Source organism: Hoplias malabaricus, chromosome 12, assembly GCF_029633855.1.
Source record: "Hoplias malabaricus isolate fHopMal1 chromosome 12, fHopMal1.hap1, whole genome shotgun sequence".
Lineage (NCBI taxonomy): Eukaryota > Metazoa > Chordata > Actinopteri > Characiformes > Erythrinidae > Hoplias > Hoplias malabaricus.
The window spans coordinates 36,030,293-36,055,485 of record NC_089811.1 but is presented as its reverse complement, the minus strand read 5'-3'; the positions used below and the strand labels follow the sequence as shown (position 1 = coordinate 36,055,485).

The 25,193-nt window shown below is 44.8% G+C and overlaps 1 protein-coding gene across 1 annotated transcript in view; it reads left to right on the top strand.

The window, feature by feature from the left end:
- Positions 1-25,193, top strand: part of pard3bb (par-3 family cell polarity regulator beta b) — a 309,049-nt gene that overhangs the window by 242,866 nt on the left and 40,990 nt on the right. The window contains exon 21 of the mRNA XM_066685934.1: positions 11,950-12,070. Coding sequence (XP_066542031.1) covers positions 11,950-12,070 — 121 coding nt within the window. The remainder of the gene's footprint in view (positions 1-11,949; positions 12,071-25,193) is intronic.

Sequence of the window (25,193 nt, the reverse complement as noted above, 5' to 3'; positions counted from 1 at the left end):
GGGCAGGAGAGCCACCCTCTCCAGGGTTAAGTGTCCCCTGGACGCTCTCTCACTCTCTCTCACTCTCTCGCTCTCTATCTGTCTCTCTCTCGCTCTCTCTCTATCCCTCTCTCTGTCTCTCTGTGTACATCTCTCTTTCTCTCTTACTCTCTCTTTCTCACTCTCTCTCTCGCTCTCTGTGTACATCTCTCTCTCTCTCTCTTTCTCACTCTCTCTGTCTCTCTCTCTCTCTCTCTCTCTCTCTCTCTCTCTCTCTCTCTCTCTGGCTGAGTAGTTTGTGGTCCATTTCTGAGATGTATGCATGAGTGTGTGGATGTAATTTATGTGTCTTTCAGCTTTAAGCCATCATTTACCCCACACTTAAGATCCGCTGACCTCTACGCTTTCTTCAACCATAAAACAATTAATACAGGGAAATGGCTGGGCTTAGATCTAGCCAAGGGTTATGTGGAGGAAAATAAAATTAAAGAAAAAAGAGAGAGACACACACACACAGAGAGAGAGAGAGAGAGAGAGAGAGAGAGAGAGCTGATGGTGAAGGAAACACAGACTGCTGTTTCTACAGACTGATAAATGATAAAGAGGGGGAAGTGTGTGTGGGGTTATTTTTCCTAGGTCATTTTCTATATGATTAACAGATTATACACTCACATGACTGTGTTTGTGTATATAAATGAATGTGTGTGTGTGAGAGAGACCAGGTTACTGTGGGCCTTTATTAATGGCTCAATTCGTTTTTTATATCTCCCAGCTTCCAGTCTCCCATGGAATCTGGCCAAGTGCCCAGTCAGTTACACATGAAGTGAATAGATTAAAGAATATATCTTTTCATTCATTCATTCATTCATTTCAAACAGAGTGCTAATTCTCATGGTCTGCAGTCAGACAGCCACTGCCGCTGGCTAAGGGAATCAATAACATTGGCGATAGTTAATGTCTGGCTGCTGTGGGAAGAAGAATACAGATATCTGTAGCCTTTATTGAACTTTCCTGTGTGCAGTGCTTTTGTGGAGTGCTGCTGTGGAAGGAAAAGGGCAGAGATGAAGCCGCCTGGTGCAGGAGCTCAGCTCACCTCTCCCAGATTTACACATCGAGAATACGTGGCCTTTTCCTCCGCACTGATTACTAATACCTCACGCTGTGCCTTTCTCTCTCTCTCTCTCTCCCTCCCTCTCTCTCTCTCTCTCTCTCTCTCTCTCTCTCTCTCTCTCTCTCTCCCTCTCTCCCTTCCTCTCTCTGTCTCTCTCTCTCTCTCTCTCCCTCTCTGTCTCTCTCTCAGTTCAATTCAAGAAGCTTTATTGTGTGTGTGTGTGTGTGTGTGTGTGTGTTGGTCACTCACTGTCCCTGAGTGTGTGGCAGACAGATATATATATCGCTGCCAGGGCGCTGCTCTCCCCCCTGTGTCAGAGCACCAGGCTCAGTTTGGCTTCGTTAAAGAAGCTGTGGAATTGTGGATGAATGTTTTCAAATTTTGGGAGATAAATTTCTCGTAATTTCTTTGTATTTATTACCCTTTGTAAGAATGTGCAGCTCTGTCTCTTCAGCGCCGCTCTGGCACTGCCGGCAGTGTCTCTCTGCTCTGGGGAGCCAGGTCTGTCTGTGTAACGGCCGGTCTTTACAGCCAGGCTGTGGACGCTCAGTCTGTACCTGGTCAGTGTGGTTCTGTGTATGGGGTCAGTCACTGTGCTTTGTGCGGGTTCCAGTGGGTGTTGCAGTTGTGTGTTTGGAGTGTTATAACGTGGTTGACTCTGATTAGGTGTGTTTAAGGCTGGTCCAGACGGGGGTTAGTGTGTGTTAGTGAGGTCAGGGTCAAGACCAGCTGTGTGAGGGCTGTGTAGTGGTGGGGGGGGTCACTGTTTTTTAAATGTAACCAATATTTAATCATTGTTTTTTGTATTCTCAGTAACAGGGGGCACTGTTACTGGAGTGTGGGAGTGTGGTGTGTTCTCCCTGTGTCTGTGTGGGTGTCCTCCGAGTGACTGTCTGTGAGGAGTGTGGTGTGTTCTCCCTGTGTTCCCGTGGGTTTCCTCCCACAGTTCAAAAACACACGTTGGTAGGTGGATTGGTGACTCAAAAGTGTCCGTAGGTGTGAGTATGTGAGTGAGTGTGTGTGTGTGTGTGTTGCCCTGTGAAGGACTGGGGCCCCCTCCAGGGTGTATTCCTGCCATGTGCCCACCCCTCTAGATGCTCTGGACCCACCGCGATCCTGAACTGGATAAGGGTTACAGTTTACAGAATAATTTGAATTGGGATTCGAATGGGAGTTTGGCGTTTGATGGCGTGGAGCGCCCTGCGTGTTTGTCTCTCAGTTCATTGACCGTCGGACTGAAGCTTCCTGTTGAACTGATCTTCAGTCCTAAACAGTTCTACTCTCTACTGGAGTCTAACCTGTGTGTCCCTAGTGTGAAGCAGGGGTTGTTTCCCTGAGATCTGGGTCTTTTATGGAAAATGAATGTTTTGGTCTTTTTCAGGTTTATTGCCAGGGCCCAGTTCTGACAGAACTGCTCCAGCAGGTCCAGGTTCTGCTGTAGACCCTGCTCTCTCTCTCTCTCTCTCTCTCTCTCTCTCTCTCTCTGTCTCTGATAAGAGAATTCTCTGACCACAGTCTTTATTGTAAATAAAGTTGTATGCAGTATTTTCAACTTTCCTGGTCAAATCTCAGGTTTTGTTGATTTTCTAAATAACAGTAAAGTAAAACACACTCTATAAGGAACATTATGCTATTTTCTGCACATTTCTGTGCATAGTTTTGTTTTGTTCTTTTTGTTTGTGAGGAGCATATCACAAGAAGTTGTTAGTTTTGCACCCTTCATGCTTTTTGTTGTTGTTGACATAAACGTGGATTTTGTTTTTAATTTGGTGAAGCCAGGACCTTGTTTTCCGGAGTACGAGTCCCAGACCGGTGAGATTACGGGCCCTGAACAACACCTATTTTGCTGGCACAGAATCTTTACTTCCTGTGGCCAAGTGCAGAACCATTTCAGATTTTGGCAGTGGCACCGCAGCTGGTTTTTGTTTGGTCTGTTTTACAAACAGGATTTCTGTCATTTCTTTGTTTTATTTATTACATTTGGATTTTAAATATGTGACTGTTTCCATTTATCTCTGTGTTGCTCTTGTGCAAGTTGTGTTATGTATGAAACCCATCATAATGTTCACTGTGATGTTAAAGAGTTGCGATACTACTTCTACCATGAGTCAGGTTACACTAGTCTGTATACTGTGTGTGGGTATGTGTATGTGTGTGTGTGTGTGTGTGTATGTGTGTGTGTGTGTGTGTGTGTGTGTGTGTGTGTGTGTGTGTGTGTGTATGTGTATGTGTGTGTGTATATGTGTATGTATGTGTGTGTGTGTATATGTGTGTGTGTGTGTGTGTATGCGTATGCGTATGTGTGTGTGTGGGTGTGTGTGTGTGTATATGTGTGTGTGTGTATGCGTATGTGTGTGTGTGTGTGTATGTGTGTGGGTGTGTGTGTATATGTGTGTGTGTATGTGTGTGTGTGTGTGTGTGTGTGTAATAGAGTCATGTCTCTAGGAACGGCTGTATGCTTGTCATACACTGATCATGTTCACATTTTAATCTTTAGGCATGTTTTCACTCCGATGCCATAATTGGTTATGGAGATTCCTCCAGTGCCGAATCATCCAGAGTGGTCAGCCATTTTGGAAAACCTCAGTCTACTTCTCCAGCTGATGTCATAGTCTCACCATACAGAAGTCTTCCCTGGTCCAAGTCTTTACTGAAAACAGATTTGCAGCTTGCAGTGTCTTTCCCAAAATAATGACCTCAGGCAGTATTTGTCCTTGCCTTCTTCCAGAATAAACTTCTTAGCAGTTTTGGGTTTTTTTTTTTCTCTTAGTCCTCCTGCTGGTATCCAGTATTCTTCCAGGCTTCTCCTCTTATTCAGTACTTAAAGAAACTGTATAGTAAATGTTTCCTATATAGAGACCGGCTGAATATGAATCCACTGAGGCTCTTATCAGTATCCTCAACCACACACAGACACAGCTGGGAGAACGCAGTATAAGAACACTTTATTATAAAGAGGGAGTCTGAATTTCTGCATGAACAGCCTCTTGTAATTTTAATAATAATAATAATAATAATAATAATGATAATAAAGAATGGAAGAAGGCAATTATATTCAGTTCCAGTCAGTTTAAGTGTTACGTTTTAACTCAACTGACACGTTTAGGGGCAGAAACTGTCACATTTTAAACTTAATATTTACAGTCAGTTTTTTTCCTTGAAATATTCAGAGCTGTTCAAATGTATGAATGTTTAAATATTAGAAAACGCAAAAGAAATTAGGGCGGCACAGTGGCGCAGCAGTCACACAGATCCAGGGGCCTGGAGGCTGTGGGTTCAATTCCCGCTCCGAGTGACTGTCTGTGAGGAGTGTGGTGTGTTCTCCCTGTGTCTGCGTGGGTTTCCTCCGGGTGACTGTCTGTGAGGAGTGTGGTGTGTTCTCCCTGTGTCTGCGTGGGTTTCCTCCGGGTGACTGTCTGTGAGGAGTGTGGTGTGTTCTCTCTGTGTCTGCGTGGGTTTCCTCCGGGTGACTGTCTGTGAGGAGTGTGGTGTGTTCTCTCTGTGTCTGCGTGGGTTTCCTCCGGGTGACTGTCTGTGAGGAGTGTAGTGTGTTCTCCCTGTGTCTGCGTGGGTTTCCTCCGGGTGACTGTCTGTGAGGAGTGTGATGTGTTCTCTCTGTGTCTGCGTGGGTTTCCTCTGGGTGCTCCGGTTTCCTCCCACAGTCCAAAAACACACGTTGGTAGGTGGATTTGCAACTCAATAGTGTCCGTAGGTGTGAGTGTGTGAGTGAATCTGTGTGTTGCCCTGTGAAGGACTGGCGCCCTCTCCAGGGTGTATTCACTCTGTGAAGACTGCTGTAGTCTTTGTTTATTTCACTGGACCTAGGAGTACAGTTTTGAAGCATAAGGGTAATCACATACTCTGCAGTGCCCTATGGTGGAGTTTAAGGTTGTGGTAATAGGGCTCTTAATTATGTAATGAATAATGTTGAGAGTCAAACATTTACTGTCAGATTATTAATTTTAAACCTTTCACAAACAGGATCGAAAGATCTGAATCATCCCCTTCAAAAGAAGAGAAGAGAGGTTTTTATGATGATGCATTTGTTCTGTGCTCTAATCAATATAAGCCCAGTTTGGAGTCGTGTGTTTCCGTCTTCTTCCTTTTCTGTTCTTTCTTTCCCTTTTACTCCTTTATTTTTTCCTCTTTTCCACGGTGGCCCATAAATTGTGTAAACTAGCCATGAGGGAGTGTTGTTGAGAGAGAGAGCAGAAGATGGATGCTTCTACACGTCTCTGCTCTGTTCTCTGAGGCCCTCCATCAAGGAAATTGAGAAGTGAAAAATGGAAGTAGTGAGGCATGGCCATAACTCTGAGTCTTCCCGCTGTAGATGAGCTGCTGTCGACCCACCGCTGGCCCTCGCACTGTACACACCTCACCACCCAAAGCACTGACCTGCTGCACACTGCTCAGGCTCGTGCACACTCCATCTATTCTGAGGTGAGCTGTGTGTTGTTACTGATCCACATGCATCGTGTGTGTAAGGGTGATGCAACTGTGGCCTCATGTGCTGTGACTTTCCACACAAATGTCCAGTTAGCTGGACGTAGAGAACAGTGGCATAACATGGACAAAAACTGCGATTATAACCTTGCGTGTTAGGCTCCCTGTGTCTGCGTGGGTTTCCTCCGGGTGACTGTCTGTGAGGAGTGTGGTGTGTTCTCTCTGTGTCTGTGTGGGTTTCCTCCGGGTGACTATTTGTGAGGAGTGTGGTGTGTTCTCCCTGTGTCTGTGTGGGTTTCCTCCGGGTGACTGTCTGTGAGGAGTGTGGTGTGTTCTCCCTGTGTCTGCGTGGGTTTCCTCCGGGTGACTGTCTGTGAGGAGTGTGATGTGTTCTCCCTGTGTCTGTGTGGGTTTCCCCCGGGTGACTGTCTGTGAGGAGTGTGGTGTGTTCTCCCCAAGTCCGCGTGGGTTTCCTCTGGGTGCTCCGGTTTCCTCCCACAGTCCAAAAACACACGTTGGTAGGTGGATTGTTGACTCAAAAGTGTCCGTAGGTGTGTGTGTGTGTGTGAGTGAGTGTGTGTGTGTCTGTGTTGCCCTGTGAAGGACTGGCGTCCCCTACAGGGTGTATTCCCGCCTTGCGCCCAGTGATTCCAGGTAGGCTCTGGACCCACCGTGACCCTGAATTGGATAAGAGTTACAGATAATGAATGAATGAATGAGTAACATAGAGACTACTTCTGATTGGAGTTTCCCAAACTCTCCACATAACTGAAATTATACTTTTGACTTTTGTCTGTCCTTCCACTGTCAGAAAGCTCAGCACTGTGGGTCATAAAGAGTGTGTAGCTCTGCAGAAGCCGTTAATGATGATATAGATAAAAAAAAAAAAAGAAGCAAAATCCTGATTAAAGATGAATTGTCTGATTAGAAACAGAAAGTACAGGGTTAAACTCTCTCAGCACTGATATTTAGTTGGTGAAGCTACTTCTGTAAAACATGTTTCAGAGATATTCATTTGGAAATTAAGTAAATAAAAGGTCGTCTCTGAATATTGCAGTGTTATATTTATGTGTTTATTTGATTCTGCCATAAAATAAAAGTATTGTGGAGCCCTAATGTGGTTATTGTGTTGGTGTTTCGGCCTCGGCCCTCATCCACACAACAGCCGCACACATACCTTTGATGTGTGAATCTATATGTAAACTGTTAGGGGTGTGTGTCACATGCTTTACTCTGTAACTACAGAGTGGCTCAGAAATAGTAGGCTACACCACAGTAGGCCTCATCGTTACTGAGAGACCAACAGACCAAGGAGATACCTGTCGGTGTTTTCCACTGGGCATTGTGGTATGAAACATAGATCCTGCCCTGGAGGGTTCCTGTGTCCACTGCACATTGCGCAGAGCTATGAAAGGTGTGACTTTTCATGCATTGCTAACATTACAGTAGCACTTCTGATGTATCTTTACTCAGGACTATCTAGTGTATGACTTTTTCTGTGATGAATCTGTGACCTGTCAGTGGTCTACACCCATGTGTTCCACCTGCCACCGCTGGTACCCTGACAAGACCAGTGACCTAATGTAGCACAGGTATACAGCTACAGTGAAGGTCAAACGGTGTTAGATGAACACAACTCGAATTTAAGTCTTTCCTTCGAAAGTAGAAGCCTTAGACACCAGTTCTGTTCTCTCCATTATATCCTCAAAGTAAATGTTGTTTTACCTGCTGTGAGGCTGTGATTATTGACACTGTGAGGGACTGGTGTCACATCTCTCTCAAGTCAAAGTGATGGACATTCAACTCCAAAAGAGTAGCATCTTTGACCCTGACGCATCTGTGAGTCGAGAGTAGACTGTAGGCCAAGAGGCTACTTTCAGGTGTCTATGAAAACTATCTGTAGCTGTGGTGCAGAAGACGTTATGATGAAGACAAAAAGAATAAGACATATATAGGGGGACGTAGTGTGGTCTTTAATGGTTGAAATAAATAAGACTCCAACATCAAGGTCATGGCATTAAAAAGTGTATGAACTTTGTTGAGAGTTGGACATATGCACTTTTAATTCCATTTCCAGTTTTGTGGTCATAGGAAAGAAATTAACTTAGAAAAACTGTTGCACAGCCTTGTCTGTCATCTCACATTTTATTACTGTAGGATTAAATCTGGACTTATATCTGTAACTTTGTATTATTGTTAAAAGGTACTGTTCTCTCTCTCTCTCTCGCGCTCTCTCTCTCTCCCTCCCTCTCTCTCTCTCCTCTCTCTCTCGCTCCCTCACTCTCTCTCTGTCTCTCTCTCTCGCTCCCCCCTCTCTCTCTCTCCCCTCTCTCTCTCTCTCTCTCCCTCTCTCTTTCTCTCTCGCTCCCTCTCTCGCTCTCGCTCTCTCTCTCGCTCTCTCCCTCTCTCTCTCTCTCTCTCTCACTCCTCCTCTCTCTCTCTCTCTCGCTCCCCCTCTCTCTCTCGCTCTCCCTCTCTCTCTCTCTCTCTCTCTCTCTCTCGCTCCCTCTCTCTCTCTCTCCCCCTCTCTCTCTCGCTCCCCCCCCCTCTCTCTCTCTCTCTCTCTCTCTCCCACTCTGTGTTTGTAAGATGTCATGTGCCAGGGAATTTTTGTCTTTCGTTTTCTTGTCTTCTGTACTCGCTAGTTCCAGGAAACCTGTTTTCTAATAGTTGCTTTGTAAGATAAGAAACGATTGTTCCTCATAATGTGTGTAATCTCCCCTTTTATGTTATGATTTATCATGATCTGCTTTTAGTTTTTACAGATCACCCCCCCACACCTCACCCTTCCACCTTTATCCAGTTCTAGTTCTCTTTTCTTGGTAACTTTTGACATGCCACTTCCTCTTATCTTCCCAAGAAATGTATTGGTTCATAAACCAAGCATAATTTCAGAGTTATTGTGTAATTGTGACATTGCTAGGATCATGTGAGGTCACTGTATGTTAAGGAGAGTCTATTCTTTGCTACTGAAACTGTTCTGAAGTATTCCTTTTAAGGCCATGTTCTGGTCTTGTGTCTCATCATTGTGTCATCATCCTAAAATAAGACCATTTGTTTCTCAATAATGTTAACTTTACAGGAGAAGTGGATACCAATAATAACTTTAGTGGAATGTCCATTCAGCTTGAGATTTTAATGCGATGAAAGGTTGTCTGCTTTGTTCAAAGAATGCCGGGAATCTAATATGGTGGATGAACACTTGTGAAACATTCATTCATTCATTCATTATCTGTAAGCGCTTATCCAGTTCAGGGTCACGGTGGGTCCAGAGCCTACCTGGAATCATTGGGCGCAAGGCGGGAATACACCCTGAAGGGGGCGCCCGTCCTTCACAGGGTAACACACACACTCACACACATTCACTCCTACGGACACTTTTGAATCGCCAATCCACCTACCAACGTGTGTTTTTGGACTGTGGGAGGAAACCGGAGCAGCCGGAGGAAATCAACGCAGACACAGGGAGAACACACCACACTCCTCACAGACAGTCACCCGGAGGAAACCCACGCAGACACAGGGAGAACACACCAACTCCTCACAGACAGTAACCCGGAGGAAACCCACGCAGACACAGAGAGAACACACCACACTCCTCACAGACAGTCACCCGGAGGAAACCCACGCAGACACAGGGAGAACACACCACACTCCTCACAGACAGTCACCCGGAGGAAACCCACGCAGACACAGGAAGAACACACCACACTCCTCACAGACAGTCACCCGGAGCGGGAATCGAACCCACAACCTCCAGGCCCCTGGAGCTGTGTGACTGCAACACCTACCTGCTGCGCCATCGTGCCACCCTCTAGATGTGAAACAGTTACTGAATTTAGTTTCTCTGGTTTCGCAGTAGGTTTTCTAGTCTGGTAAAAAGTCTCATTTGTGTAGTGTTATCATCCAGATGGAAAATCAAATCCCTGATTGCTGCATTGTGGTGTTACCCTCTTGGATGGAAGGATTTATCTAACCAATTATTATTATTCTATTTTCTATTCTATTCTATTGTTGTTATACATCCGTTCACTGGCACATCGTTCAGACTTGAGGCTTTTATATTCGATGTATTGCCTGACTGCTAGTTCCTATGTGCTTTGTTGTTAGGTTAATAAACCCTAGGTTTAAAACTAGGATATCATTCAAAATGTTGCTATAGAATTTCAATTTTTACTTTAATTATAGATCGATCGGAACGTTGTATTTACACACTACAGTGTTGATATGAAAATGATTAGTTATTCGGCTGTATTCATCCCGCACAGGGCTCAGTGTATCAGTTTGCGCTCTGTGTTTTGGCTGAAAATGGAACATGTCCCGTCTGCATGTGTGGTGTTGTGGTTGAAGAAAGGTTGTGGATTTTTTGAGACGTGGATATGTGTGTGTGTGTTTGAGTGTGAGCAGCCGTGAAATGACTGGCAGGCCCTTATCAGCGCTGTCACACTTCCACAGCCCTGTGACACAACACAATATTTGAGCACGGACACAGAGAAAATATCACACATTCTTTGTCTGAGTGTTAGATAAACAAGTCATTTGCTGTGTCGGGATACATTGTGCCGTAGTGATAGGAAGTTTTACTTATTCATTTATTTCTTTGTTTATTTATTTAGCTTTGAGTTTGTATCAAAATGTTTCATCATCGTATATATTTTCTTGTAGCGACACGTTGTGATATGAGTCTCATTTTATAATTCCCAAGGTGTGCTGTAACAAAGAATTTCATCATTATGTTATTGTAGTGAGTTTCATTTCAGAGAAAGACTTAACACATTCATTCTCATTATCTGTAACCCTTATCCAGTTCTGGGTCGCGGTGGGTCCAGAGCCTACCTGAAATCATTGGGCACAAGGTAGGAATACACCCTGGAGGAGGCGCCAGTCCTTCACAGGACAACACACACACACACACTCACACCTACGGACACTTTTGAGTCACCAATCCACCTACCAACCCACACAGACACAGGGAGAACACACTACACTCCTCACAGACAGTCACCTGGAGGAAACCCACGCAGACACAGGGAGAACACACCACACTCCTCACAGACAGTCACCCGGAGGAAACCCACGCAGACACAGGGAGAACACACCAATTCCTCACAGACAGTCACCCTGAGGAAACCCACGCAGACACAGGGAGAACACACCAATTCCTCACAGACAGTCACCCGGAGGAAACCCACGCAGACACAGGGAGAACACACCAATTCCTCACAGACAGTCACCCGGAGGAAACCCACGCAGACACAGGGAGAACACACTACACTCCTCACAGACAGTCACCCGGAGGAAACCCACGCAGACACAGGGAGAACACACCACACTCCTCACAGACAGTCACCCGGAGGAAACCCACGCAGACACAGGGAGAACACACCAATTCCTCACAGATAGTCACCCGGAGGAAACCCACACAGACACAGGGAGAACACACCAATTCCTCACAGACAGTCACCCGGAGGAAACCCACGCAGCCACAGGGAGAACACACCAACCCTCACAGACAGTCACCCGGAGGAAACCCACACAGACACAGGGAGAACACACCACACTCCTCACAGACAGTCACCCGGAGGAAACCCACACAGGGAGAACACACCAATTCCTCACAGACAGTCACCCGGAGGAAACCCACGCAGACACAGGGAGAACACACCAATTCCTCACAGACAGTCACCCGGAGGAAACCCACGCAGACACAGGGAGAACACACTACACTCCTCACAGACAGTCACCCGGAGGAAACCCACGCAGACACAGGGAGAACACACCACACTCCTCACAGACAGTCACCCGGAGGAAACCCACGCAGACACAGGGAGAACACACCACAGAGCAGCTGACAAAAAAGGCGCGCATTGAATTGAGTTGAAAACATTTACAGAAACAATACAGACGCGGCATTGTCCTTTTTTTTTTTTTTTTCTTTCTTGCAATTTACTTTTGTTTACAAATCAGAAAGCAGATAACGGATCCACTGTGCCATAACGTTTTACTCTGAGGCAGCAAGGTGCATGAAAGGAAACTGAACTGGTTCCCTCCTGGTGCTGGCGTTGTTGCTAGGTTACATGTATTTTGTGGAGTAATACCAGAGGAGCTGTTATGTAATGGCCCCAAGATTATACGTGTCAATATAGTGATTTAGAAATCAACAGGAGATTCTTGAAATTCACATATCACATACTACACTGCAATGAGAAAGTAACCTCAACATTAGTGTGCTCTGGATGTGGTGTTACTGCAGTCATGTTCTGTTTTAATGTTCTTCATTGGCCACAGTCAGGGCTTAACAGTCAAGGATTAAAACAGCTGCACAAAGGCTTTGATGCTGTATGTATTTGTGCATGCATTTGTGAAGTTGAATGAATATGCAAATCAGCTCTGTGTGTTTGTGTGTTTGGGTTCAGCAGTATGGATCGTATCCAGCAGTTAAGGAGAGAGTATCAGCAGGCTCGGAGAGAGGGAGCCGCTCCAGCGTATGAGGAGATAGAGTCTCGGCGACGAGGCCCAGAGTATGAACCACTCCGGGTGAGTCTAACTCCACTAAACCCTTCCTGAGTTTACTTAACCCCTACACACACAGCCCCCTGCTGCCTAAAACAACACAAACCCTTTCACACCACCTTCTCTCTGAACCCTCAGACAACTCGTCCCGCCGCACCTACTCCAGCACAAAGCAGGTTTTGTCCAAATATTGTTTTGCTTTGTCATTTCCTGCTTGATATATTTGCTGTCTCTGTTTTTTTTTAGTTTCCCCATTTCTTTACTGTTCTTATTCAGGGCATTAGAGCGTGATTATTAATGTTCAGAACATGTGCCTTTTATCACATGATCACTGCGGGTTTGTCACTTCTTTCACGCGTAGGGTTCATGGGAGAATACAGAGCAGTGTCAAAATAGTGGTCATTTCTGTTCCTCTAAGCTCTGAGCTAGTGTGTGTCGATAAGCTGATATTTCACCAGTGATTTATAGGCTTCTGTTGATTTTACTGTTATGTAAAATGTAAAAAATTAAATAAAATCATTCAAAAAATTAGTTTTTTTATGACTTTACATTGTAACAGCTTTAGAGTACTTAGAGTACTAGGCAAATCTGGTACCTGAAACCAGGTACTTTCTTTTAATTCTTGCGAGCTGAGTAGAGACTGAACATGACAGGTAAACCTTGCAGAGAGAGCTGATTGGCCACAGCAAAATGCAGACATCCAGCACAAACTCACCATCTGTAAAATCTCCAATTCACAGCAGCAATCACAACAGCTCCTAACGTTACACCGTGGCCTTTTGAAGAGGTTCAAGTGCTCCTTAGATTCGTGGTCTATGAAAAACTCCAGACGTGCAACAGGGAGAATGGAAAACACAACAGGTAAACAGTGTTTAACGTTACCACCGCCGTCGCTGTGGCTTTTTAAGCCCATGGCTCCCGTTGGAGACGGGACAGAGGGTTAGAGACGGCACTAGAGACTGTCACTAGCTACATTTCACAGGGGAGCTGTGCTAATGGAAAAGTGATCAGGGCTGAGCCAAATAGGTAGGTGGAAAAGCACCATTATAGAGTGCTGCTGTTCAAAAGCAGCACAGCATGGAGAGCAAAACTGATTCTGTTGGGTTTCTGTTTGGGTTCTTGCTTTTATCCCTGAGTAGAAATGCACAGAGGTTATGGTTTTTAACATTGTCTCTACAACATGAAACATGAAACAGAAATTTAAAACAAATATCACAGTAAATAAAGTGTCAATATCACTAGGTGGCACAGTGGTGCAGCAGGTTAGTGTCGCAGTCACACAGCTTCAGGGACCTGGAGGTTGTGGGTTCGATTCCCGCTCCGGGTGACTGTCTGTGAGGAGTGTGGTGTGTTCTCCCTGTGTCTGCGTGGGTTTTCTCCGGGTAACTGTCTGTGAGGAGTTGGTGTGTTCTCTCTGTGTCTGCGTGGGTTTCCTCCGGGTGACTGTCTGTGAGGAGTGTGGTGTGTTCTCCCCGTGTCTGCGTGGGTTTTCTCCGGGTGACTGTCTGTGAGGAGTGTGGTGTGTTCTCCCTGTGTCTGCGTGGGTTTTCTCCGGGTGACTGTCTGTGAGGAGTTGGTGTGTTCTCTCTGTGTCTGCGTGGGTTTCCTCCGGGTGACTGTCTGTGAGGAGTGTGGTGTGTTCTCTCTATGTCCGCGTGACTGTCTGTGAGGAGTGTGGTGTGTTCTCTCTGTGTCTGCGTGGGTTTCCTCCGGGTGCTCCGGTTTCCTCCCACAGTCCAAAAACACACGTTGGTAGGTGGATTGGTGACTCAAAAGTGTCCGTAGGTGTGAGTGTGTGAGTGAATTTGTGTGGGTGTGCGTTGCCCTGTGAAGGACTGGCGCCCCCTCCAGGGTGTATTCCCGCCTTGCGCCCAATGATTCCAGGTAGGCTCTGGACCCACCGCGACCCTGAACTGGATAAGGGTTACAGATAATGGATGAATGAATGAATTAAAAAAAAATATCACTATCACTAAAGAAAAAAACACGAGTTACTTTGCTGCTACTGTCATTTGTGATGTTTGAATCCCCTACCATCACATTGTAAACCTCTAAAATACATTCACCTTTTATCGAACACCAATGTTATTTTGTGAATAATTCCGAAATGAAGGCTCTGTTGTCACTATACGCTAAGCTCTGAACCCTGTGTATTCAGATTTTCTTGGGAAATGTGAACGTGCGCATCCTGATAAAACAGAGTTTAAAGGCCATGTGTGAAGCTGTGTTTGTGAAACAGGGATTTGTCTGTGAAAGTATCACGTTATCATCCCGCCGCTTCACTGCATGGTTCCGCGCACCAGTCGCAGCCCATTTGTTTTACGTTCGTAGAAGTGTAGAGAATCAACAGTCCGGTATTTGCAAACACAATAATGACTTTAGCTGAACTTTACTGTGTCAGGATGGGGACAAACCAGTACCATTTGTATTCGCTGAAAACACGTCGCAATTCTCTTTGTGCAGGATCAATAGTTATACCTCTCTCAAATTCAAATGAGGCAATCTCTGTTTGTTTAGAGTGGAGAGCACAATAAAGAATCGCAGACGTTGGGCTGCAGATCGAATTAAACTACCTCCAAACAGCAATCACCCAGTCTAATGAGCGCGCTCATTAAGGTCTGCTCTGCATTTATTCATTTGCTCGTCTGTGCTTATTTATCTGTTTATTCCGTGATAATTTATTCGGCAGCTGAAGAAAGCAAACGCTTTCAATGAGTCAAAACAAAGCAAAAATAAAACTGAACTTATGCTGCAAGCTATTTCTGTAGCCGGATCCAGGCACAAGCCTGTTCTCCTAATGCCTGATGTGCTGTAACTGATGGTTTAGGTCAAAACAATTATAAAACAACAAAAGCCTGACAGAGGTTTGGTGATTTTTTTTTTTTTTTTTCAGGGAAAAACAATGGCAGGCCTTTGCCTGAGGCAGTGTAGGAGAGATAAATCAACAGGGTTGTCCTACTGAGTCTTAGCAAACACACACATGCTACACGCGCAGTTATACATTGTCATTTTCCACTCCCTCCTCTTTAGTTACTGTCTCACTGCCTTCACTGCAGCTATAAATAGCTTTCTACTCAGACAAAATATGTCAGGCTATTGTTATTACTATTCCGTAGACTGGTAGAACGCCCGTACAAAATGTCTTCCCCCTCTTAGTCAAACCTTTAAAAAGACCTTAGAAAGATAACATTCCAGATTGTGTGTCACACCGGCTCTAATTGAGACCGTTATAAACAACACAGCCCTGTTTTTCACATGCACAAGGTGTGGAGTACTGGGCTTTTCCCATATTTAGTAAAGGTTTACTTGACTCCTTCCTTCTCCACTTTTCTGATAGAGTCTGCTGCTGATGTCAGAGCATGGTTTTTGGAGCCTACTGCGTGTGTGTGTGTGTGTGTGTGTGTGTGTGTGTGGAAAGCCCTGCGCTGTTTGTGACTGTACTGACAGACCCACAGTGCGAAGATGAATACGTGCTGTGTATAGACACTGATGGATGACTATGGTGCCTCTTTATGATTCTCTGGGCTGGCTCACCTCCCTTGCTCTGCCGATACGTGGACAGTAAGTTAATAACGGCTGTGACCAGACTCAGCAAGCTGGCTCTTGAGAAGAACGTCTCAGGGCTTTGTGACCTTTGAATAACATTTGGTGTGTAACACGCACCAAATGGCGTTCCCGTGGAGGTGGAGGCTGTTGCGGATGTGATTTGCGATGCTTGCTTGTGTACTCCGGCTGGTAATATGGAAACACAAAGGCAAAAAGATGGAATATGTCTCGTCTTGGTTCCCCTTGAGGAAACTTCCATCCTCCGCCGCGTTCATGTGTTCGTGGGAATCACTTTGATTATGTTTTTAACCCCTGGCTAGGACGCCTTAAACAAAGAGTGTGCAATCTCTTCTGCTGTCGCTGGGCTAATTGAGGTTACCGCAGAGCACATGAGATGTGAAAAGGTTATCAACCTCTCTCTCCCTCTCTCTCTCTTCCTTCTCTATCCAAAAAAAGGCAGCTATATTGTCTGGGGAACAAACAGAGAGGTTGTGTATGGGTTAATATGTCCAGTGCTGTTTTAGCCCCTTAATGAATTCAAGCTAAACTCATTTACGGACTACAGATGTTTTTGGGAGAAAGTAGTAGGACACTGAAATGCATCAGAAAAAAAGAATGAACGAAAACAAGGTCTTGTGACGAGGCTGTAACGTCATTAACGAATGAAAGCTAATGCTAGTGCTATAATCTGACTGCGCTGAACTTAATGACGGGGAGATAACTGCCGCCAGGCCACTGCTCACTCTGTGGCTCTCCTCGTGTTCTAGACCCTCTCTGAATGGATGAAGTGTGTGAGAAAATCTCACAAATCTGTCAGGGTCGTTTTTTCATAAGATCCGGATCTGTTTCCTCCTCTGAGCTGGGACACAGTCCAGACCTGGTTCTCAACACCAGCAGGAGGATCATCCCTGACCTGCCTTTACACACACACACTTGTTTTTAAAACCTTATCAGGACATAATGTTTAACATTATATAGCACAATTCTAATTGCTATCTCACATCACTAATTCACACTCTTTACATCTGTGTACCCTGCCTACAGGTGTGTTATCCCAGTTCCGTGTCCACAAAGGTTTATCTGACACTGTTGCTCTTCACAGAGACACTAACGTTCCCACTATTCAAACACTGCCTTGTATTTCTATTATGCTGTGATATGGCTAAGGGAGTTATTTATGCAGCTTATGAAACTGGAGTTTTTCTTTTAAAGACTGAGAAAGTAAGGCTTATAAAACCATCAAGTCTGTCATCATCAGAGAAACAATATATAAAACTTGCATTGTTGAGAGACAGAGAAAAGCAAGCCTCTTGCATCAGATCTGAAAAATCCACAGGTGTTTCTGTCCTCAACAATATGGGCTTGAAATAAAATGAATAAAGCTAGCACAGAAATAGAAGAGAATTAGCACTAGAAGAACAGAACTGGGCGTCTGAGGAGTGAAGTGAGAGGTTTAGGGTTTAGAAAGAGTGTAAATGAGTTATTGAGGTAACAAGAAAATTCAATTATCTTATAATAATAACAACTTGGGATACATGATGTCAGGAACGTGGAGGCGGATGCTAAAACACAGTGACTTTATTTACAACCAAAATATAACAAAACAAAGACAGACTTAAGAACGAGAGAATACTTAAAGACCTAGACAGAGAGAGACTTTGAAAGAATGACCTAGACAGAGAGACATGGACAGAAAGAGAGAACTGGACAGAGAGAGCTACAGAAGCTAAACTAGAACACAGAACTAAACAGAGTAACACAAATAGACAAACCAAGCAACTCACAAAGCACATGGAAGAAACAGAGAGACCAGGGATGTGAATCAAATCAAGAAACAGACACGCAAACGTGAAATGTCCAAGACAAGGGAACTTAAATACACCACACAGACAAGGGACACCTGAAACAGATCACGAGGGGGCGGAGTTACAAATGAGACACGGACGAGGAGGAGGAACAAAGGCGGGACTAGGGCGGAGACATGAACAATAACAAACAGAGCCATGTGCTAAGAGAGCACATGGCAGGGACAACAGACAAGACAGAACAAGGGCGTGACACATGACTTCAGATTTCTTGGAGAAGATGAAAGCTAATGACAAGAGGACTGCACCTGTTGCGGTAAAGAGTGGACACTAATGCTGCAATAAATGTACAGTTATCTGTTGAGGCACTCGTGTAATTATTTGCTAAACACATAAATCTGTCTGTCATAATTCTGTAAATCTGCCTGAATTCAAAAAGACGTTAAAAGACTCTTAAGGACGATTTCCTGTTTCGTTTAAAAATAAAAATAAAATAACAGTGTAGTAAGAGCTGGTACAATCAATGCCCAGTGGGATTTCCTTTGTCTGGATAGGTCATTTCTGTCCTGAAAATGTTCCACACACACAAAAGTGGTGGAAAATCCCATCTCACTTACCCTCATCCTGCCTGTACTGCAATGTTTTTCTCTGGGATTCTTGAACTAGAGCAGATTATTTTTGGTATAGTCCAGTGTGAGACTGGGTTTCATGGTGGAAGTGTCACTCTTCAGCTGTGGTCTGATTCCAGCTCCGATGCCGACAGTGTGAATGAGTGTACTTCTCTGTCTTTGCCTTCATGTGACCCCAGAGTGGTCCTCCAGTTCCACTGGGTCTGTCTCAGACGCAGCATTGTGAATTCAAGGTCGGTTTGGGCAGAAAAGTGACAGGATGTGCAGTGCAGCCTTTGATGCAGGTTCCTCTGGAAATCACTTCTCACGTTAACAACATCTCAAAATTAGCAACAGAGCTCATGGCCAAAGTCCCAACTGAGGCCTGTAACAATGAGCAGCGGCTTTTGATTTCCTTTCCGATGGAGTCATTCGTTGTGCCATGTCCACTGACTCATTCCACTCTGTGCACAGCCCCCCCAACCCCCCGCTTACTTAAACCACAGCTTAGAGAAGGAGAGAGAGACCTGCAGTGAATAAGGAATCATTACCTGACACTAATGAGAGGATTTGATTCCTGAATCCTGCAGTTTCCTTGCAGTATTCCAGGTCTCTAGCAGCTCTTCAGAAATAATAATGCAACAGTGTGTTTGGTCAAATTGCAGGAGTGTGTGGTGGTGAAAAGTCCAGTGATGTCATGCAGGAACGTTTGGTGGCGTGTCCCTGAGATGTGCTAAATAACTGACCCCCAGCCTTGTGGTTTAGTGCCTGTTCTGTCATTCTGCTAAGTGGTGTTGCGGTTGGTTTTGTTAGCGCCTCAGCGTTTTCGCCTGTTACTCTCAAAGACTGGGTGGAGGACCTTTTACAGAACATCTGGGTCTAGTTACTTGAACTCAAGCGGCAAGGAGCCAACATAGCCACTGCACATGCAAATACAATAAGGTTATAAAAATAAAAGCGTCTTTGCAGAGCAGCCAGTAGAATGTACCGCTTCCAATTAACTTGTAATGGAGAAAGAAAGAGCGGCTTTGTCTTTTTTGAAAGACTCTCTTTGTCTCTGATGGGGATCATGAGAATTGTTTTTGTCCTGTTCTTAGTTTGTTTGTGATGACACTGTTGGTTCTCAGAAACTCTCACCAGATGCCTTGGAAGTAGGTTAGCTCTACAGCCATATATTAAGGAGGTCATGACAGCTAATAGAGCTGCTGGTGTAAATACTTAACCCAGTCCTCGATGTCTAAAAAAGCCTTTGTTGACGTGATACAAGCACAAGCTGTTGGACCTGAAGCTTTGCGTGACCTTCTAACAGTCCGCTGAATCTGTAGCACGTCCAAAATCAGAGCAGCCCATTTGCCGCATTCACCTTGGTCTTGTACAAAACGCTAGCCGTGGGAGAGAGGCTGAACTCTACACTAATTTGGGAGTGATAATCTGCCCTCTCGATCACCATGTGGCTCTGATGAGATTAAAGGGCTGGATAATTCATTTCCAGCCTAATTTTCTTCTTAATTGACTTTCATGGTCTTTTTTCTGAGTGCGAGCCGCTGTGGCAGCTGGGCTACCTGACGCCATTTCCAGTCTTCGGTTAGGGCATCTCCGCTTGCAGATAGAGAGGTCTTTGTGCTTTGTGATTAGCCTGTTCTGCAGTGAGTAATGCCTTCAGGATGCTGTCTCCTTCACGCCGACTGTAGATGATTATAAATGTGTTCGGACACAGCCCAGCAGCTTGCTTATTGGCCACCAACAAACTCCGACCCATTCTTGACAAGTGATTTCTTCTCATAGGGTCGTTAACCGATTAGGTCATTGCACAGGGCTCCAGGTATTTAGCTGTGTTTGTGTGAAACTGGAACTTAGTATCTTAGTGAGAGTGAGCTCAGAGCTCTACGGTTGGTGTAAAGGAGGCACATGACATCAGTGGGTCATGAGTAATAAAGCACCTCTAGGTGAGGAGGCGTAGAGGCAGTTCAGAATAATAGGATTTTAAAGGAGAGCCCGTTACTCTCAGCACCATGGAGCTGTGTGTTGTGTTACTGACTCACCTATTAGACTGAAAATTACAGTCATATGATTCAGGTCCCCTAGATTTGCCCCATATAACGAGCATGACTTTGAATCACCCACCCACCCAAGCTTTTACATAGCTTTTGTTATTTCTTTTTGTTGTTTTCATTTATTCATCCAATTCAGGGTCGCGGTGGGTCCAGAGCCTACCTGGAGTCATTGGGCGCAAGGCAGGAATACACCCTGGAGGGGGCGCCAGTCCTTCACAGGGCAACACAGACACACACACACACTTTCACTCACACCTACGGACACTTTTGAGTCGCCCACGCAGACACAGAGAGAACACACCAACTCCTGACAGACAATCACCCGGAGGAAACCCACGCGGACACAGGGAGAACATACCAACTCCTCACAGACAATCACCCGGAGGAAACCCACGCAGACACAGGGAGAACACACCACACTCCTCACAGACAGTCACCCGGAGGAAACCCACGCAGACACAGGGAGAACACACCACACTCCTCACAGACAGTCACCCGGAGGAAACTGCACCACCGTGCCGTCCCCCTTTTTGTTGTTTCTTGCCTAATTTGGTCACGTAGAAATCACCAAGATTTGATAATCCTCCCTCTTCCCAAACTAAACAGGTGAAGAAGATAAACACAGGACGACTTAACAGAACTGTTATGTCACCTAAAAAAATAAATTCACCTGTGTTGTCTAGCATCATACAGGTGCTAAGGTGAGAACCAGGGGTCACCCTGGCCACTCAGAGGGCTGTAACCGGGGCCGTTACGTTAGTTTGGAGTCTGTGGTGCTTTCACCAGGGACTGGACTTGGACATTGAACTGAGAATCCCAGACCCAGAAGCAGATGTCCTAGTGTTGTGCAATCGCTGTCCTCTACATCAACAACATATGTGCCCTGTGGTACCCCTGCTTTGCACGTTTAGTTGTTTTTTCTAGTGGTTGGAGTAGTGTGTTTCACATTTGGACATCATTGCTAACATCTTCATAAACATCTATATTGTCAATGTCCAAATAAAAACATGTATCTTCATTTTCGTCGATTATTAGTTTACTACATCACTGGAACACAGCAGATGCCATTGACATCGTGTTAAAATTTCATAATGAACTGACCAATAGAAACGCTCCAGAATGACTTGGAGTAGATCTGTTTTACATCGACTTCCATAAAGCTACTTTTTTTGATGTGGAGGCTTGTTTTTCTTTGGACAGCGACGATATGTCGTATAAGCTGTGATAAAACCTAGAGAATGTTATTGCTATTTCTTTGTCCCTTATTTTCTTTCTCTCTATGCCTCCCTCATCTGAAGTCTGAGGCATTGGGGCAGATGTCAGGCTCAGTAACCCCTCTGATGATGATGTAACCGTGTCTGAACACAGGCCATGACCTCGTGGATATGCATTACACTCCTCAGACAGGCATAATGGGAACGTCCCTCATCCTCCTCTGACTGGAATGTGTCCAGCTTGGGGAGGGCCATCCACAGCCAAGCAGGACGATGGCTCCATGTGCCTGACCGGGCCGTGCTCCGTCTCGCACCCTGACCTCTACAGCCAGCCCCAGACGGTCATAAGTAATAACAGACTTTAATACCTCCAAACACACGTGACGAAATGACACAATTAATGCGCTCTGCATGAGTTCATTACTGTGAAGACGAAGAGCATCAAAAGATGAAAAAAGGGGTTGTAAAGCAAAGTCCTTCCTCCTCCAGTCCCTGCTGACCCCCCCAACTCCCACCTCCTCAGCTCCACTGACTTTCAGCTTGTCAGGGTGATTCTAATAAGGACTCCCATAGGGCTGCAGATACAGAGATGGAGGTGATGTATTGGAGAAGGTGAGGCTGCTGCTGCTGACTTAGGCATGCTGTCATAGTGCTCTTACCTCATTTAGCAGACCACTCACTGCCAGTTAGGGTCAGAGTAGGCGGGGCCATTGCAGAGCACTCCCTCTGAGGTTTGTATGTAGGTCTCCGACTTGATTTACCCTGGTTGATGTGAGTCTTTTCTGTTGCTTTTATTTGGAAAATGGGAAGACTTTAAGTGTTAATTGTGCTTCAAGCTCTTGGCATTTGCACAAAGAACCTGCATTCTTTCAGCTTGTATGGAACTGTATGCCGCATGCAGCTGAACGTATCTCCGCATCAGCTCCCGTATGGCTGGATTAAAGCTAGACTCGTGTAGTTTTTGGTCAGTCAGTTGTTTCCCGTTTATATTCCCCATCCAGCTGTAGCTCAGACTCACTGCAGAAAAAGTGCTGATGTCTCTGGTGTTGAGGATTTGAATAGCGCCGGAGTGATTAATTCAAAGGCTTGTGTGCCTGCGTATTGTTTAATGTTTAAAGTACAGCATGGTGGAAGATGATGTGCCAAGCAACATAACCTTCATTTAACTTGGCTGGTGAACAGTGGAAGTGCACTTGAATGAATTTTAGCTTTAGTTACATGAAAATACAGCCTTGAGTTATAATAACAGCCCAAATTTAAATGTAACTAAAAACGTAATCCTTTAGAGTTTCTGGGGTGACCTTGTTGGGACCAGCGAAGTTTTCCCCACCACAGCACAAGTGGAGGTATCACTAATATTTAGACAGTGCCCTTTCCAGAAAGCTTGTTAGCTGCTCTGTTGATGTAACACTTTGGTTTTGCTATCTGTGAAGCTGATCTCTTTCTAGGTCAAACGAATGTGTTAGGATTTCTGAGGGATCAAGGATAGTTTTGGAAAGATCACCTTTGTAAGGGCACGCAATCTGTTGTTTTCTGTGTGATTTTCTGGCATTACAGAATGTGGAGGATCATTTATGATGTGGCCTTATAATAACGAGAGTACGTTTTTTTGTGATTATGTAATTAATTATGATGAAGGGTTGTTTTTTTTGCACTTGCAGTAATGGAGGTTCCTTCGTTAGTGGGCACCATTTTTGTTGTGGTCTATATGGAGTCAAATGTACTGGAATGCACAAATTTAAAACAACAACAATAATAATAATAACTTAAAATCACAAATGTGTAAAAGAAAGATTTGCATTTGTAAATCAAATGTTGTGATTGTGTGAATCAGTACCTTCTCAAACGTCTTAAAATGTGCAAGAGCAGAGCTTTTTAAAGGTTCCAAATGTGACACTGGGAGTTTGTGAATGAGGTGGAATAAATCCACACATTCGGTTTCTCTGCTGCGTGTGAGAATCTGTTTTTGCAGTTGCGGATTTAAGACCCTGTTTTGACGGCCAACTGATGGACCAATAGGAAAGCTTTAGCTGGACCAATCAGATCGCGAGGTTTGTTTAACCAATCGGAACACTGATTTGTTGCTGTTGTCCATAGTGCTTTTCCACCAAATGTGGAAGGTTCTTAAACCGGTTCTGTTCCTGATTCTTGGAACCTTGGTTCTTTCCAGTGAACCGCTACGTTTGTACGGACAGCGGAGAAACGTAAACAAGAGCCGCGGCTCTGACCAAAGCGCATGGCATCGCGCCTAACTGCACCAGAAACACATAAAAACGGACCTATTATTTATTTATATGAAAAATTCTAAATGACAAGCTCCACTGGACGATAACGTTGGTTACGTTTCTCCGCTGTTCACAAGGTCAGCAGGACGCCTCTGAACTCGGCCACAGCATCCCCCCGCTCATGGCGTATTCCTGATTCCCCTCTAGACGTGTGAAACGCGGCGGTTCACTGGAAAGAACCAAGGTTCCAAGAATCAGGAACTGGACCGGTTCAAGAACCTGAGTTCTTTTGGTGGAAAAGTGCTATGGTTGACAGCAACAAATCAGTGTTCTGATTGGTTAAACAAACCTCGCGATCTGATTGGTCCAGCTAAAGCTTTCCTATTGGTCCATCAATTGGCCGTCAAAACAGGGTCTTAAATCCGCAACTGCAAAAAGAGATTCACACGCAGCAGAGAAGGCGAATGTGTGGATTTTTTCCACCTCATTCATAAACTCTCACTGTCACATTTGGAACTTTATAAAGCTCTGCTCTTGCACATTTTAAGTCGTTTGAGAAGGTACTGATTCACACATTCACAACACTTGATTTACAAATGCAAATCTTTTTTACACATTTGTGATTTTAAGTTATTATTATTGCTGTTGTTTTAAATTTGTACATTCCAATTCATTTGTGGATTTTAGTTTTACGTGTCTGTAGTTGCTCAAACGCAGGTATGTACATGTATGTACGCAGTTACACAGTCCGTTACATTTGTAGTATACAGATGTATACAACAGTATAGGCTGTACTTACATTGTTTTGGCATACGTACTCTACCTCAGTGTTTAAACTCTCCCTAAAAGACAAATAAAAGAACCCTAAAGGTGAAAGATTATAATGGGTGTAATCTGCTGCTCTATATTTGAACTTGACTTAACGTTCAAAGTTGTAATCACACTGTCACCAAACCTTCTATGTTTAGGCGTAGTTACACGCTCCCATGCACTTCAGTCATATGAACATTTTTCCAAGTGAAGCTGTAAGGGATAGCCCTGTACTTTGGAAAGGCTGGAAGGGATTGCAGGTTAATTGCACCTTTCTCGTCGTTATTGAAACTCTGTCTAAAACCAGATTCTCATATCCACCCAGTCTAACCAAGCACCACAGTGGTGAAGTCTTTCTAATCTCCTTCAGCCTCCTAAACCCGTGAGAGCGGAGCAGCTGCCTGATTAAAGGGCGAGACTGAGTTTTGATACGGGTGTGGGCCGTGGCACAATTATAGGCTTTGACTTCAAATTTATGGAGTGTGTTTAGATGGTTGCGATAAGGCTTGACGCTGCTGTAGGACTGTGTCATGAGCAAGGCTCTGGACAAGTTGAAGTTAGTGAGTGCTGGAGGCTTATGTTTACGTGCTTCATGCAGCATAGTGCCCTAAGACAAATTTAAGCCAGTATTTGTGGAAGTGCTGAAAGAGAGCTGGTCTGAGATGTAATTGTTTGACCAAGAGAGTACAAAAAGACAGACAGGAGGCCTCTCCTCTCTGTACACTATGAGCAAGAGGTCAGGTCGGGGACTTTTGAGCTCAGACAGTGTGAGACAGAGGAGCTTGTGTTCTGTAATAAATGGGGAATTTTAATTGGATTAAAACAAGTTTTACTTTGTTTTGCTGGGCCTGGAGACTACACTTTATCGTTATGGAAGAGGGCTCT